This window comes from Papio anubis, chromosome 8 (assembly GCF_008728515.1).
Source record: "Papio anubis isolate 15944 chromosome 8, Panubis1.0, whole genome shotgun sequence".
Taxonomy (NCBI): domain Eukaryota; kingdom Metazoa; phylum Chordata; class Mammalia; order Primates; family Cercopithecidae; genus Papio; species Papio anubis.
Window position 1 is genome coordinate 22,481,962 of NC_044983.1, and position 13,125 is coordinate 22,495,086.

The 13,125-nt window shown below is 35.9% G+C and overlaps 1 protein-coding gene across 3 annotated transcripts in view; it reads left to right on the top strand.

Annotated features, from left to right (window-relative positions):
- Positions 1–13,125, top strand: part of ADAM28 (ADAM metallopeptidase domain 28) — a 63,677-nt gene that overhangs the window by 34,357 nt on the left and 16,195 nt on the right. For all 3 annotated transcript variants that reach the window (XM_021942144.2, XM_021942142.2, XM_021942143.2), the window contains exons 10-15: positions 85–169; positions 3,499–3,629; positions 4,682–4,859; positions 6,192–6,281; positions 8,988–9,183; positions 12,663–12,765. In XM_021942144.2, coding sequence (XP_021797836.2) covers positions 85–169; positions 3,499–3,629; positions 4,682–4,859; positions 6,192–6,281; positions 8,988–9,183; positions 12,663–12,765 — 783 coding nt within the window. The remainder of the gene's footprint in view (positions 1–84; positions 170–3,498; positions 3,630–4,681; positions 4,860–6,191; positions 6,282–8,987; positions 9,184–12,662; positions 12,766–13,125) is intronic.

Below are 13,125 nucleotides of genomic sequence, written 5' to 3' on the forward strand. Positions count from 1 at the left end.
ACCATTTACGGTTTTGGATGAATTGTCTATAAAAATAGAGCTTAGCATTATAATTTTTTATGTCAATATATTCCTTTCTTGCAGAGCAACAGAATTTGCTGGAATGACTGTGGGTCTCGCATTTATGTCTACAATGTGTTCTCCTTATCATTCAGTTGGTGTTGTTCAGGTCTGTATGACGATAAACTGTTGGTTCTATGACTTACTTTTACCAAATGCTTTAAAAAAAATTCTATAGAGAAGATCATGATAGTTTTTCTCCTTTAGTCTGTTAACATGGTAAATAATATTGATTGAATTTCAAATGTTGAACTAATTTAGCGTTCCAGGGTAAACTCAACATAGTGATGATGCATTATCTTTTTAATATATTGTTTAGCATGAAGTTTTTGGCTAACAACTCTCAATAAACTAGGTATTGAAGGAACATATCTCAGAATAATAGCTATTTATGATAAACTGACAGCCAATATCATACTGAATGGGCAAAAGGTAGAAGCATTCCTTTTGAAAACCAGCACAAGATAAGGATGCCCTTTCTTACCACACCTATTCAACATAGTATTGGAAGTTCTGGCCAGGGCAATCAGGCAAGAGAAAGAAATAAAGGGCATTCAAATAGAAAGACAGGAAGTCAAATTGTATCTGTTCGCAGATGACATGATTGTATAATTAGAAAACCCCATCATATCAACCAAAAATATCCTTAAGCTGATAAGCAACTCCAGCAGTCTCAGGATACAAAATCAATGTGCAAAAATCACAAGCATTCCTATACACCAGTAACAGACAGAGAGCCAAATCACGAGTGAACTCCTATTCACAATTACTAAAAACAGAATAAAATACTGAGGAATACAACTTACAAGGGATATAAAGGACCTCTTCAAGGAGAACTACAAACCACTGTTCAAAGAAATAAGAAAGGACACTAATGACTGGAAAAATATTCCATGCTCATGGATAGGAAGAATCAATATCATGAAAATGGCCATACTGCCCAAAGTGATTTATAGATTCAGTGCTACACCCATCATACCATTGACTTTCTTCACAGAATCGGAAAAAACTACTTTAAATTTCATATGAAACCAAAAAAGAACCTGCATAGCCAAGACAATCCTAAGGATAAAGAACAAAGCTGGAGGCATAACACTACCTGACTTCAAACTATACTACAAGGCTACACAGTAACCAAAACAGCATGGTACTGGTACCAAAACAGATATACAGACCAATGGAACAGAACAGAAGCCTCAGAATAACACCGCACATCTAGAACCATCTGATCTTTGACAAAACAGACAAAAACAAGCAGTGGGGAAAGGATTCTCTATTTAATAAATGGTGCTGGGAAAAGCATACAGATTTTTTTAAGAGTATGCCTCTCTTTCTTCCCATCTATTGTGCTATTATCATATGTTTAACTTTATATGACATAAATACACAATACATTATTAATTTTGTTTTAGATATCCATCTTTGATTGCAATTTAAAATTAAAATATTTTTCATTTGTACAACAAACCCCCATGACACAGTTTACCTAAGTAACAATCCTGCACTTGTACCTGTGAACTTATAATAGAAGTTTAAAAAAAGTTTTATATTTACCATCACTTTATTGCATTTCCAGGACTCTTTGCTTCTCTATAAAAGTCCAAATTTCTATCTAGTATATATTTTTTCCTTTCAAGGGAATTTTTTTGAAACATTCCTTATAATACAGTAAATTCTTTCAGTTTTGTTTGTCTAAGAAAGGCTTTATCTTACTTTCATTTTGAATATATTTTCACAGACTTTTTGGATGTCCTGTAACCCCAACTTACCGGTAGATTCAAGGAAAGTTATATTTATCTATCTGCCTTATTCCTTGTTAGTGTAAGAATAATGTTCTTTCCAGCTTTCTACATCCTAGATAGAAATGGAATTAACATACTTTTTAGTTACTATCTTTTGAGTCTGGGTTTGTGATAGGCTTCATGGATGTACCGAGGAAGTAAAATACATATTTTCAAATTTGAAATAGCTTGCCATAAAATTGGAAGAGAAACTGGCCTACCTAAAGCAATAGTTCTAACATATAGTAGGTAGCTTAGTACTACTTTATGGAAGTGAAAACCATGCTAGGAATTCATAAGAGATGATTGTTGATGAATATTAACATAGGAAAGGTTGCATTAAGATGGACCTCAGCCTGTAATCCCAGCACTATTCGGAGGCCGAGGCAGGTGGATTACCTGAGGTCAGGAGTTCAAGACCAGCCTGGCCAACATGGTTAAACCCTGTCTCTACTGAAAATACAAAAAAATTAGCTGGACATGGTACCTGGTGCCTGTAATTTCAGCTACTCAGAAGGCTGAGGCAGGAGAATCACTTGAACCCAGGAGGCGGAGGTTGCAGTGAGCAGAGATTGCACCATTGCACTCCAGTATAGGCAACAAGAGTGAGACACAGTCTCAGGAAAAAAAAAAAAAAAAATGGATCTCAAAAGGTAGGTAGGATTTAGAGTGGGGCAAGACAGAATAGAGATCATTCAAGGGCAAAAATCATTTAAGTTAGGAAAACTATTATTTAAAGAAATAAACCATAATTTGAAAGGAGCTTCAGATAGGCCTCTAAACACATTTTTTCTTGGGCTTTTTGGCTTGCATTTTTCCCCATTTGGAGAGCTCTATATTTCTATATAGGAGGGTTTACCATGTTCATCTCAAAAGAATGAAAGAATATACAGTGTGTAAGTATCAACTTCCCAATTTACACAGCTGTTCCTTGCTTGCCACTCTTGTACTGTTCCTCATCAAACTTTTACATTTAGTTCTTTGAGATGAAGTCAATAACAGAATCAGACTTCTGTAGGTGGATGTTACTGGCAGATTCTTGTCTCCTCAATAGGACATTTTACCCTGCAATGACTCTCCTGCATTGTTTTATTGCTCCTGGACAATTTATAGCTGCAAGCTCTAATTTATCTGCAAGCTTGGAGTTGAGTCCAAGCACCTCAAACCAGAAACAATCTGGTGATCAAGTTGGCTATAGGCTGATTTCATGCAATGGGCAAGTTTTTAAATGACTGTCTACTCTTGGCAATTACGGAATTGAGAAAGATACAAATAGAGCTAAAGTGCTAGGCTGACAAACAATTTTAGATCCCTAATGGCCAAATGCATCGAAGACTTCTAAAAGGCAAGCCAAAGGTAAGGGAGATATATCACTTTAAAAAAGTTCTTATTTCTTATTGTTGATGAAAATTTGCCATCTTTCTTGGAAGGAAAACTGGAACAACTTCCTTCGTTATAGGAATCTACTCAAAGAGCAAAGGGCAGACCATATATGCTGTGATGGGCATTCAGTTCCATTTAGTACTCTGTGTGTGTGTGTGTGTGTGTGTGTGTGTGTGTGTGTGTGTGTGTGTGTGTGTGTGAAAGAGAGAGATGGCGAGTGAGGTATAATTTCAGTCGAAAATCAGAGAATCTTTTTCTTCTTTCATACCCTTAGGACCATAGTGACAATCTTCTTAGAGTTGCAGGGACAATGGCACATGAAATGGGCCACAACTTTGGAATGTTTCATGACAACTATTCTTGCAAGTGTCCTTCTACAATATGTGTGATGGACAAAGCACTGAGGTGAGGCTCATCTGGGCTCTGGGGACATGCTATGTAGCCCTGGTTTTGATCCACCATGGGCTGTACTACTTTAGGTCATCTTCAACAACGTGTTCAAGTTTTTGAGTCATTAAATAAATGTGCATTTGTGCCAAGCCACCTCATCTATATGTAATGTTTTTTAATAACTCAGACATAATTTAAACATATTGTCTCTTTGCTGTTGGGGCAATTCATCATTTTATCCTCATCTATACAAGACCTGGCTTCAGAAAAATCATTAGCATTTATCAGATTTTCCATGAATTCAGAATAGATGGTGGTCAGAAAAGAGTTCTAGAATAAAACTCTAATTAAAGAAGAAACTACTCATAGGACAATGAGGACAGTCTATGAAAAGACATCACACATTCCTACCCTGAATTAGGCAAAATTTTTAGGCAATCTTATCTTTTAAAATCTCACAATCTTTTTTATATATTCATGTCCTCTTTTCTATACATACAACTCACTCTATAAACTCTATTTCCTCTTTTCTATTTTCATTTCCTCCCTCAGCCCACTCAAGCTAGGGTCATTCTCCAAAGCCCCTGCACGAAACAGCATATGGCTGCATGCCAGTTACAGAGCTTATGTTACCTCTCCCCTCTATTACAGCAGTTTTAAACCTCATCTTTATCTGTATAATGAAGAGATCCTATCAGTAGGAATTCCTCTAAAGGAAAGTGAATTCTGAGACATGTAAATACATATTTTGGTACCTTTAGGTCTTTACAACACCCAAATGATCTAAGATTATCTGGAGAAGTCAGAGATGTATTTGTTTTATTAAAAGTGGCCTGGATGCTATACTTTGAAATGTGACTATATTTTCTCATGAAATTGGAGGTGTTTGTGTCCACCCAGGTAGGTTAATTCAGGCATGCAAATGAGCTCACGATCTGGCAGTTGGTCAGTGGATTGGATTTTATCTTTTGGGGCAGGCTGTGGGTGTAATTGTGCCTAATGTCAGATACTGCTTCCCACATTTTAAGCATGACTATATTCCAGTTTTTCTTTCCTTATCTTCACAGCTTCTATATACCCACAGACTTCAGTTCCTGCAGCCGTGTCAGCTATGACAAGTTTTTCGAAGATAAATTATCGAATTGCCTCTTTAATGCTCCATTGCCTGCAGATATCATATCCACTCCAATTTGTGGGAACCAGATGGTGGAAATGGGAGAGGACTGTGACTGTGGGACATCTGAGGTACGGCCAATCACTTTCTAAAAGGATATAGTTGTTTCTCAATTGCTAAGAAGATAAACTATAAAATAATGTGTGGCCCACTATAACATTGTAGGTTTTTTGGGTAAATTTGGGTATGTCTATTTGTAGGTATTTTCCAGGAAAATCTTTCTGACAACGAACCCTGAACTGCTGAACAGACCTTATTATTTTCTCTCCCAGGGTTCTATCCTCATTCCTTTTTTTAAGGACTATTTACTAACTTGGGCTTTGTGTCCTCCTCCCTCCCTTTCTAAATGAAATACTTAAAGTTCCCTACGTGACTATAACTTACCCAGTATTACTTTAGACAGAGCACTATGAGTGCTCAGAGTACAAAGAGCTTGCTGGTTCAAGGTCACTGGGCTGGCTAATGGAGGAGCCAAGAACTGATATCAAATGTATCTGTTTCCAGCTCTGAAACGCAAGACCACCCAGCACAGGGATCTGGTGCATCCCTTACTGCTTTGGGACTCAGGAGTTATTACCATCAGAAGTTCTGTGCTGACCCTCTTCATAGGGCAGCTGGGATTTTGAATGGGACCTCTGCTTCCACGTTATTAGTGCTTAATATAAATAATGCATCAAGCCTTCAGAGTATTGGCTTTCAGTAACTTTGAAATATGATTACATATTTTATTACGTATTTATTCAATCTATGAGAAAAAGTAGTCTGTCCTGGTTGATGACTATATTTGAACTAAGGGCCAGAGTTGTAACCCTAAAATGTTGTAACTCTAAAACTCTCAATCTTCCATGGGAATCTAGACAGCTGCAGGGAACAGTTTTGAGGTAGGAGTTTCCCCAATACCTTTTGCAGGTAGAATTCTGACACAAAGCAGAGAGACTAAGACAAAGTATTTGCATCAAGCACAGTTGAATTAAATATTAAAGTTTGATAAAGAGCTATATCTTTAGCTTTTCAGTAGATATCCTAGCAATTGGATCTACTGTTAGATATGTACATAACTGATGAGTTGAAGGAATTATATTCTACAATTAGACAAATCTTATTTTAAGAACTGTGTTTTTTCTTCATATTTTACCAAAAAGAATAGATCTTTCCTTAGTATTATTGGAGACTGAGGAAACTAGTTAATAGAAAAATGACATAAGTGGAATTCAGATAAACCACAAGCCATCAGTTGCTCCAAAATTTCAGGGTTTCTAATTTTTTTATCTTTATTTTTGAAAAAGTCATATTTAGACTCCACGAAAGTAACATATGCCTGATGACTGTATTATGTTACAAATTGTGCTGAACTGGAACCAAAAAGTAATGTTGCATTTACATTTGTTTCTCATATTTCTTAGGAGTGTACCAATATTTGCTGTGATGCTAAGACATGTAAAATCAAAGCAGGTTTTCAATGTACATCAGGAGAATGTTGTGAAAAATGCCAAGTAAGATTATTTTATTCTATTTTAATAATTATTACATTTTTTGTACATTAACATCTCAGTGATTATGTTAACCAAAACAAGCAATGCAATATTTTTCTTTAAATAAAATGATATATTTACTATTTATGAAGCACTTACTCAGTGTTCTACATACATGGCCTATTGAATCTTCCAATGATCCTTCATAGTAGATATTATTTCATTTTGTTTTTGAGAATAAAATGCAGAGTAGAAAATGACCAAAATAATATGGCCACCATTTGTTACAGCCTGGATAAACCTGAGAACATTATGCTAAGTGAAATAAGCCAGCATAAAAAGACAAAGACTGCATACTGATCTCACTTATATGTGGAGTCCAAAAATGTTGAATACATGCATAGTAGAATGGTGTTTACTAAGGGCAAGGAGGCTCGGGAAATGGGGAGATGATGGTCAAAAGGGACAAAGTTATAGTTGTTTAGCATGAGTAAGGTTAAAGACATAATGTACAACATGACTATAGGAACAGGTACAACGTGACCATGTTGTATATTAATAATTTGCTAACAGAGTAGATTTTAAGTGTTCTCACCACACACACACACACACACACACCTATGTAAGAGACCAACATCAATGTTTGACTATAGTAATCATTTCTTTCTACAATTCTTTTTAAAGTTTTGTGGGCACATAGTAGGTGTACATATGTAGTAAGCACTTCACTATGTATATATATGTTAAAACATCATGTACACCTTAAATATAGACAACAAAAAAATGTAAAAACAAACGTGGCCACTGTTGAGTGGGATAACCCCAAGTGTGACCATCTCCAAAGCCACAGCTAGTTACTCCTACGTGCTGCTGTTTCTCATGCTTCATGGCTCTCTCAGGTCAAATCTCACAAAACTGATTGTATTTCCCGTTAACAATGTGTGTGATGGAAGAAGTTTTATTCTGAGTAGTGTGGAGGTGTCCCTATCTTCAATCTTGAAGTCACTTCAGGGTGAAATTCTACTAAATAAGACATGTCATGTTCTCTGTGGTGCTTTTCTGAATTGTCCTTCAAGTTTAGTATTTAACTTTCTATTGTTGCATATCCTTTTACATTGTGAGGGTGTGTTTGTTTCCATAGTTAGATTGACTCCTAAGGCCAGAAGACTGATTCACTTTCACCTAGCACAGAATTTTATACATTTTAAATGATCTGTAACTGCAGCATGGATGTGTAGATGGCATACCAGGTTATAAGGAATGCTTGGTGTAATTTTGTTTTTAATGTTGGAGAGAGAGGAAAGAAGTCCAAAAGGAATTAAATTTGAGAACTTAAGCAGTACTCAAAGAGTGTTTAGTAAATGCTGTTTGTTAGATTATGGTACATAAAAAAGTATCCAGTTTCTTACTATTTATTTAGAGCAATGATATACATATATGAAACATATGAAAATATAATGTGTGGTTCAATGGCCATGTAGATAGCATAATGATATATTAAACTTTTTTGTACAGTCTCACTTGATTTTCACAATGGCCCTGTAAAGTAGATGTTGGATGGGGACAGGGATTTTCAGAGAGATTAAATCCATTTTCCAAAGTTCAGCACTCAGACACGCACAGAGCCAAGATTCAAATTCCTATCCTCTAAATCTGAATTCAAGGCTCTTCCCAAGCACATGAAAACAGGAGCAACAATTTGTATTGAAGATGTCAGAGGAGACTTGGTGGGAAAGGGGCTTTCAACTGGACTTAAAGTATTTTGGACAAAAGAGATTTAGACATAAAACAACAACAACAAAAAAAGAATTTCCAAATGAGGACACAGAAACAGCAAAGACATAAGAGGAGATACAAGCATGGTTTGTCTGGTAACTGGTAAGGAATGGTCTGGCTGGAGCCATGGGTTGAATTTGGAAGATCTCACATGCTTGCATTGAAATTTGGATTCGATCCCATCACTGGCATTAAGATATTCAAAGTTATTTAATGCAGTAAAAATTCTGCTCCTGTTAGAAAGGAAAAAACAAACAAACAAACATACATGCTTTCTCAGTTTTGCAGGAATGGCAGAATGTTTCACTAACATTTCTCTGAGCAAATAAGAGTAAGATTTGCAGTATCTGATTACAATGGAGTTAATATATCAAGGGAATATTTGGTTATTTCTCCCTCATGATAAGTCATTCTATGAAAGAAGTGAGTTGAAAGGAACCAGCTGAACTTACAATAAAAGGAATTAAGGATTAGGAAACTCGAGGCCTGGGAAAGTCCAAGTCTGCTGATCTGGTGTTTGTAAACTTATCTCCTTGAATACCGAAGACCCACTTCACCAGTACATCTCTGAAGTTGCAGATTTAAATCTCCTTGGAGTTCCTGATAGAGATGCATTCAACCAAGGGAGAAATAACTCCCTTCCTTATATCTAAGTTGTTGCCTGTTTTTTTTTTTTTTCCCCGTACTTTTCTACATTATGTTTCTTTGGTGTTTTTGGTACAAATTCAGAAATATTGATTGCTTAACATCTTAGGGCATTAACCAATATTAATAGAAGTGATATAGCAGATGATGGCTTTAATTTATAATGACGATGTAAGCTTCAGCGAAATGACACTTCAAACTACTATGCCCAAAAAGTCCAAATGGAAAAATCTTTGTGTTAATTTGAGGTATCAGGGTAAAGCAGGTAGGGAAAACAAAAAGCCTTCTATTTTTGTTTTTCTACAGTTTAAAAAGGCTGGGATGGTGTGCAGACCAGCAAAAGATGAGTGTGACCTGCCTGAAATGTGTGACGGTAAATCTGGTAATTGTCCTGATGATAGATTCCGTGCCAATGGCTTCCCTTGCCATCACGGGAAGGGCTACTGCTTGATGGGGGCGTGCCCCACACTGCAGGAGCAGTGCACTGAGCTGTGGGGACCAGGTAGGAAGACAAATCTTTTTTTTTTTTTGCATGTGCGAAAGAAAACAAATTTCAGATGACAGTGTTTAACCATGGCCAAAGGACCATTCTGCCCTATCCTTCTTACAAACTTCGAACTCAAAATCATGGAAAGGTTTTAAGATTTGAGGTTGGTTTTAGGGTTGCTAGATTTAGCAAATAAAAATAAGGATGGACCAGTCAAATTTTAACTTCAAATTAACAGCCAAGCTTTTTGTCTTAGCATCAGTTTATCCCATGGAATATTTCAGGTGTGCTCCTACTAAAATAAATTATTTGTGTATCTGAAATTCAAATTAAACTGGGTGTCTTTTTTTTTTTTTTTAAATCTGGCAAACCCTAACTAAGATCATGAACCCTTGGAAATCTGTGTGTGTGTGTGTGCACGCGCGCAGGTGTGGCAGAAGCACTAGGGGATGGGACAGAAATAAGGAAAGGTGGAAAAAGGAAAAGAAGAACTCTGGAAATGCAGAAAGGCAATACAGAATAGTGAAAGTTCTTAAATGGTCACTTTGTCCATAACACCAAAATTTTAGAGACCATATTCTCTAATTTCACCAAGAAGAAAACTTGGAAAAATAAAAGATTAGAGAGATATCTGAAAATTTAAACAGCAATTTATATAGTATTAAGTAACTTTATTAGAAAGGCAATTTTAGATCATATAAGTGATCTAGCTTATATGTGAAACCTAAAAAAGTTGAACGCATAGAAGTAGAAGGTAGAAGGCTGGTTTCCAGGGGGTGACAGGGAGGAGGGGAGGAGGGGAGGAGGTGGGGAGATGTTGGTCAGAGGATACAAAATTTAAGTCGAAAACAGCAAGTTTTTAAAAACCAGTTATTTGAACTTTCTGGATATGATGTGTATTGTGTACATGTATGTAATTTCCATACCCCCTTCCTAATACAGTTTCAGATTTCTACTTAAATGACTGTAACAGTATTTATTAAAATAGAGAAAATCTACATATTCCTAAAATTATTTGAAAGGGGTCATCGCATACCAGAAACTTTTCGTAATTCTTGAAAATACAGCTAAAACAAGATTGAGAAAATCAACAAAAATTCCTGACTTACAATGCACTGTGAAAACAAGAAACCTGGGAAATAAATAGACAAGACCCTAGAAAAACCTCCCTGTAAACTTCTGTCTTTGGCTACAGTGGGTTGAGACACAATTTGAGGAGCAAAGCTCAATGCCGTTAGTACGTCAGCAAGCTCACTGGTGTCCCGGAACCAGGCCTCAGCAATCCTGCCTCCAGTTCATGGATGTGCAAGGTTAAAAAGGTGGAAACAAAATTGACTGTTGGTTAAGAGGTTCATGTTTCCTTGGCTAACTTCAGTATATGGCAAAAACCAGGAGAAAGAAAATCTTTAGCACAGAGGTGAAGTTCTGAGCTTCGCCTTTATTATCTTGTAGTAAATATTAACTGCAAACAATATTAACTGTTACCCTCCTTTTTCGGATTTTACGATTAGTCTCCTCAGCAAATCTGTAAACTTCCTGGAACAGGGACATTGTCTACATTGTTCACAGTTGTATTCCCAGTGCCTCCCAGCACAGTACCTGGCTTTAGTAAAAAGCTCAAAATTGTCTATTGAATGTATTTATCTGATCATGAAATGGAGTAGACCTCTTAAGTCATACTTTTAAATACAGCCATTACAAGAGGCCAGAGAAAACAATTTGCCTAAATAAAATTCCAAATTTTATAATTCACAGAGGATTACCCATTTATTCTAAATAAATCTGGGAAGTTTGAAAAGTCTTGCAACTTTGTAAGTAATTTAAAAATCATTCTTTTTGGCATCAAATCATTCCCACAAATCAATTGTAGTTCCAAGTATTGAAAATGTGGCTAAGGCATGAGCAGACAATTCATCATGAAGAAGAAATACAAATGTGCCATAAAATTAAAACCATTTTAGCTCATTAGCAATATACAAAACCTAAATGAAAACAAGTTAATCTTCTACATTTGCTAATTGGCAAAAGTTTGCTACAGATGTTAATGTTCAGTGTCAGTGAAAACATAATCAAACAACTCCCCTCCTACACTGCTGGTAAATATACGAATTAACATCATCTTTACCGAGAGAAAAATGCATGCACGAAATCTAAAAATAGTTGTTTTTTACTCTTTCTCCTAGCAATTGCACTCAAATATTTACGACGATTTTTCAGCCAGCATTTTTAATGATAGTAATTGAAAAACATCTCAAAATCCAAAATATACGGATTAAATAAAGTGTATTATTTCAATACAATTCTTGCTGCTGTGATGCTTTAGAAAATTTAATGCCTGGGGAAAGGACAGCTATATTGTTAATGGGCAAGAAGTTACAAAACAGCATGATGCCAGATATATGAATGATACATTCTACAATATTAGCAGCAATAACTTTGAAGTCTCAGATTAGGAATTTAATGCTTTTCCCTGATTATTCATAACTAATGATTCTTCTGTGTAGATATTTATACAATATCTACACAGTAGATATTAAAATGAATACATTTTACTAAGATACAAATAATAAAAAAGGCAACAAAACTCATTTTATCTTGCACACTGAAACACGGAATTCATTTAAAATGTTTTGAGTTTACAAGTCATCATAGTAGGTTTAAAAGTATTTCTTAAAAACAATTCAGTATCTTCATAGGTGTCTGCTTATTTTAACTTAGTTTGCTGTTTGTCATCAAAGGCTAGACTCAAAATTTCCAAACGTTTAAGACAGAATTACTTATTGTTATTGAAGAGGGGGCACCTCAGCACCAAGAAGGAACATAGGTCTCTGTGACTCGACATGATTCTGTTTCCTTATTAATAAATTGAGAATGGCAATAAGCATGGCTAGTATTTGTCAACCATGTACTGCTGATCAGGCCCTGTTCTCAGTGACTCACCTGTATTAAGTGATTTAATCTTCAAAACACCTCTGAGGTAGGTACTGTTATATGTAATGTGTATATATACATTTTATATATGTGTAAATATATTAAATATATATATATTCACATATAAATTCTACACCATTTTACAGATGAGAAAACTCAGGGGTTAAGACATTTGCCCATGTTCACACAATTACTCAGTCTTGCTTAAAGCCTGAGCTCTTAACTAACGTGTTTTGTCTGATAGAGATCTGAGGAAGATTACCTGAGACATGAAATATGTGATGCCTATTTTTGTACTTGGCACATAATAGGAGTTTGTTCTGGAGTAACAGATTACTTAAAAGATTATTTGTAATTCCAGGCAGCTCATTTGATACCAGATTACTACACCCATGTTTCTAGGAGTGGTCAATGGAATTATGCTAAAATAGTATTTTTTTTCTTGCTTTATATTTTATAAGTCCCGTGCCAGCACTGAATTTTAAAAATTTCTTTTCTTTTCAAATATCTCTTGAACCTCAAAAATCGATTTTCTTTTCCCTACTGACTGATCCTGGTCCCAGGAACTAAGGTTGCAGATCAGTCATGTTACAACAGGAATGAAGGTGGGTCAAAGTACGGGTACTGTCGCAGAGTGGACGACACACTCATTCCCTGCAAAACAAAGTAAGTGGCCTTGTCTGAACCTTCCTGCTTCACAGACTAGAGCAATGGTGCACTTCCAGCTGCACATTCTAATTTATTCCAGTTAAAGGGAAAGCGCATTTGGCCATCAATCATTTGACATTTATTGAGTAACTACTATGTGCCAATGATGTGGGCTAGGTACTGAGTCTGAAAAGAAATGAGAAATGGCTTCTTTCTTCAAGTATCTCATGGTGGGTGCTTCAGATGACACCAAACACAGTCATTGTTGGGTAGAATGAATGGTTGATGATGGAACAGGCAACAATGAATGGGTCTGGTTGGAAATTTGTCCAGGGATTTCCCAGTATAAATCAGATGCTTTCTCAATCTCACGTTTCT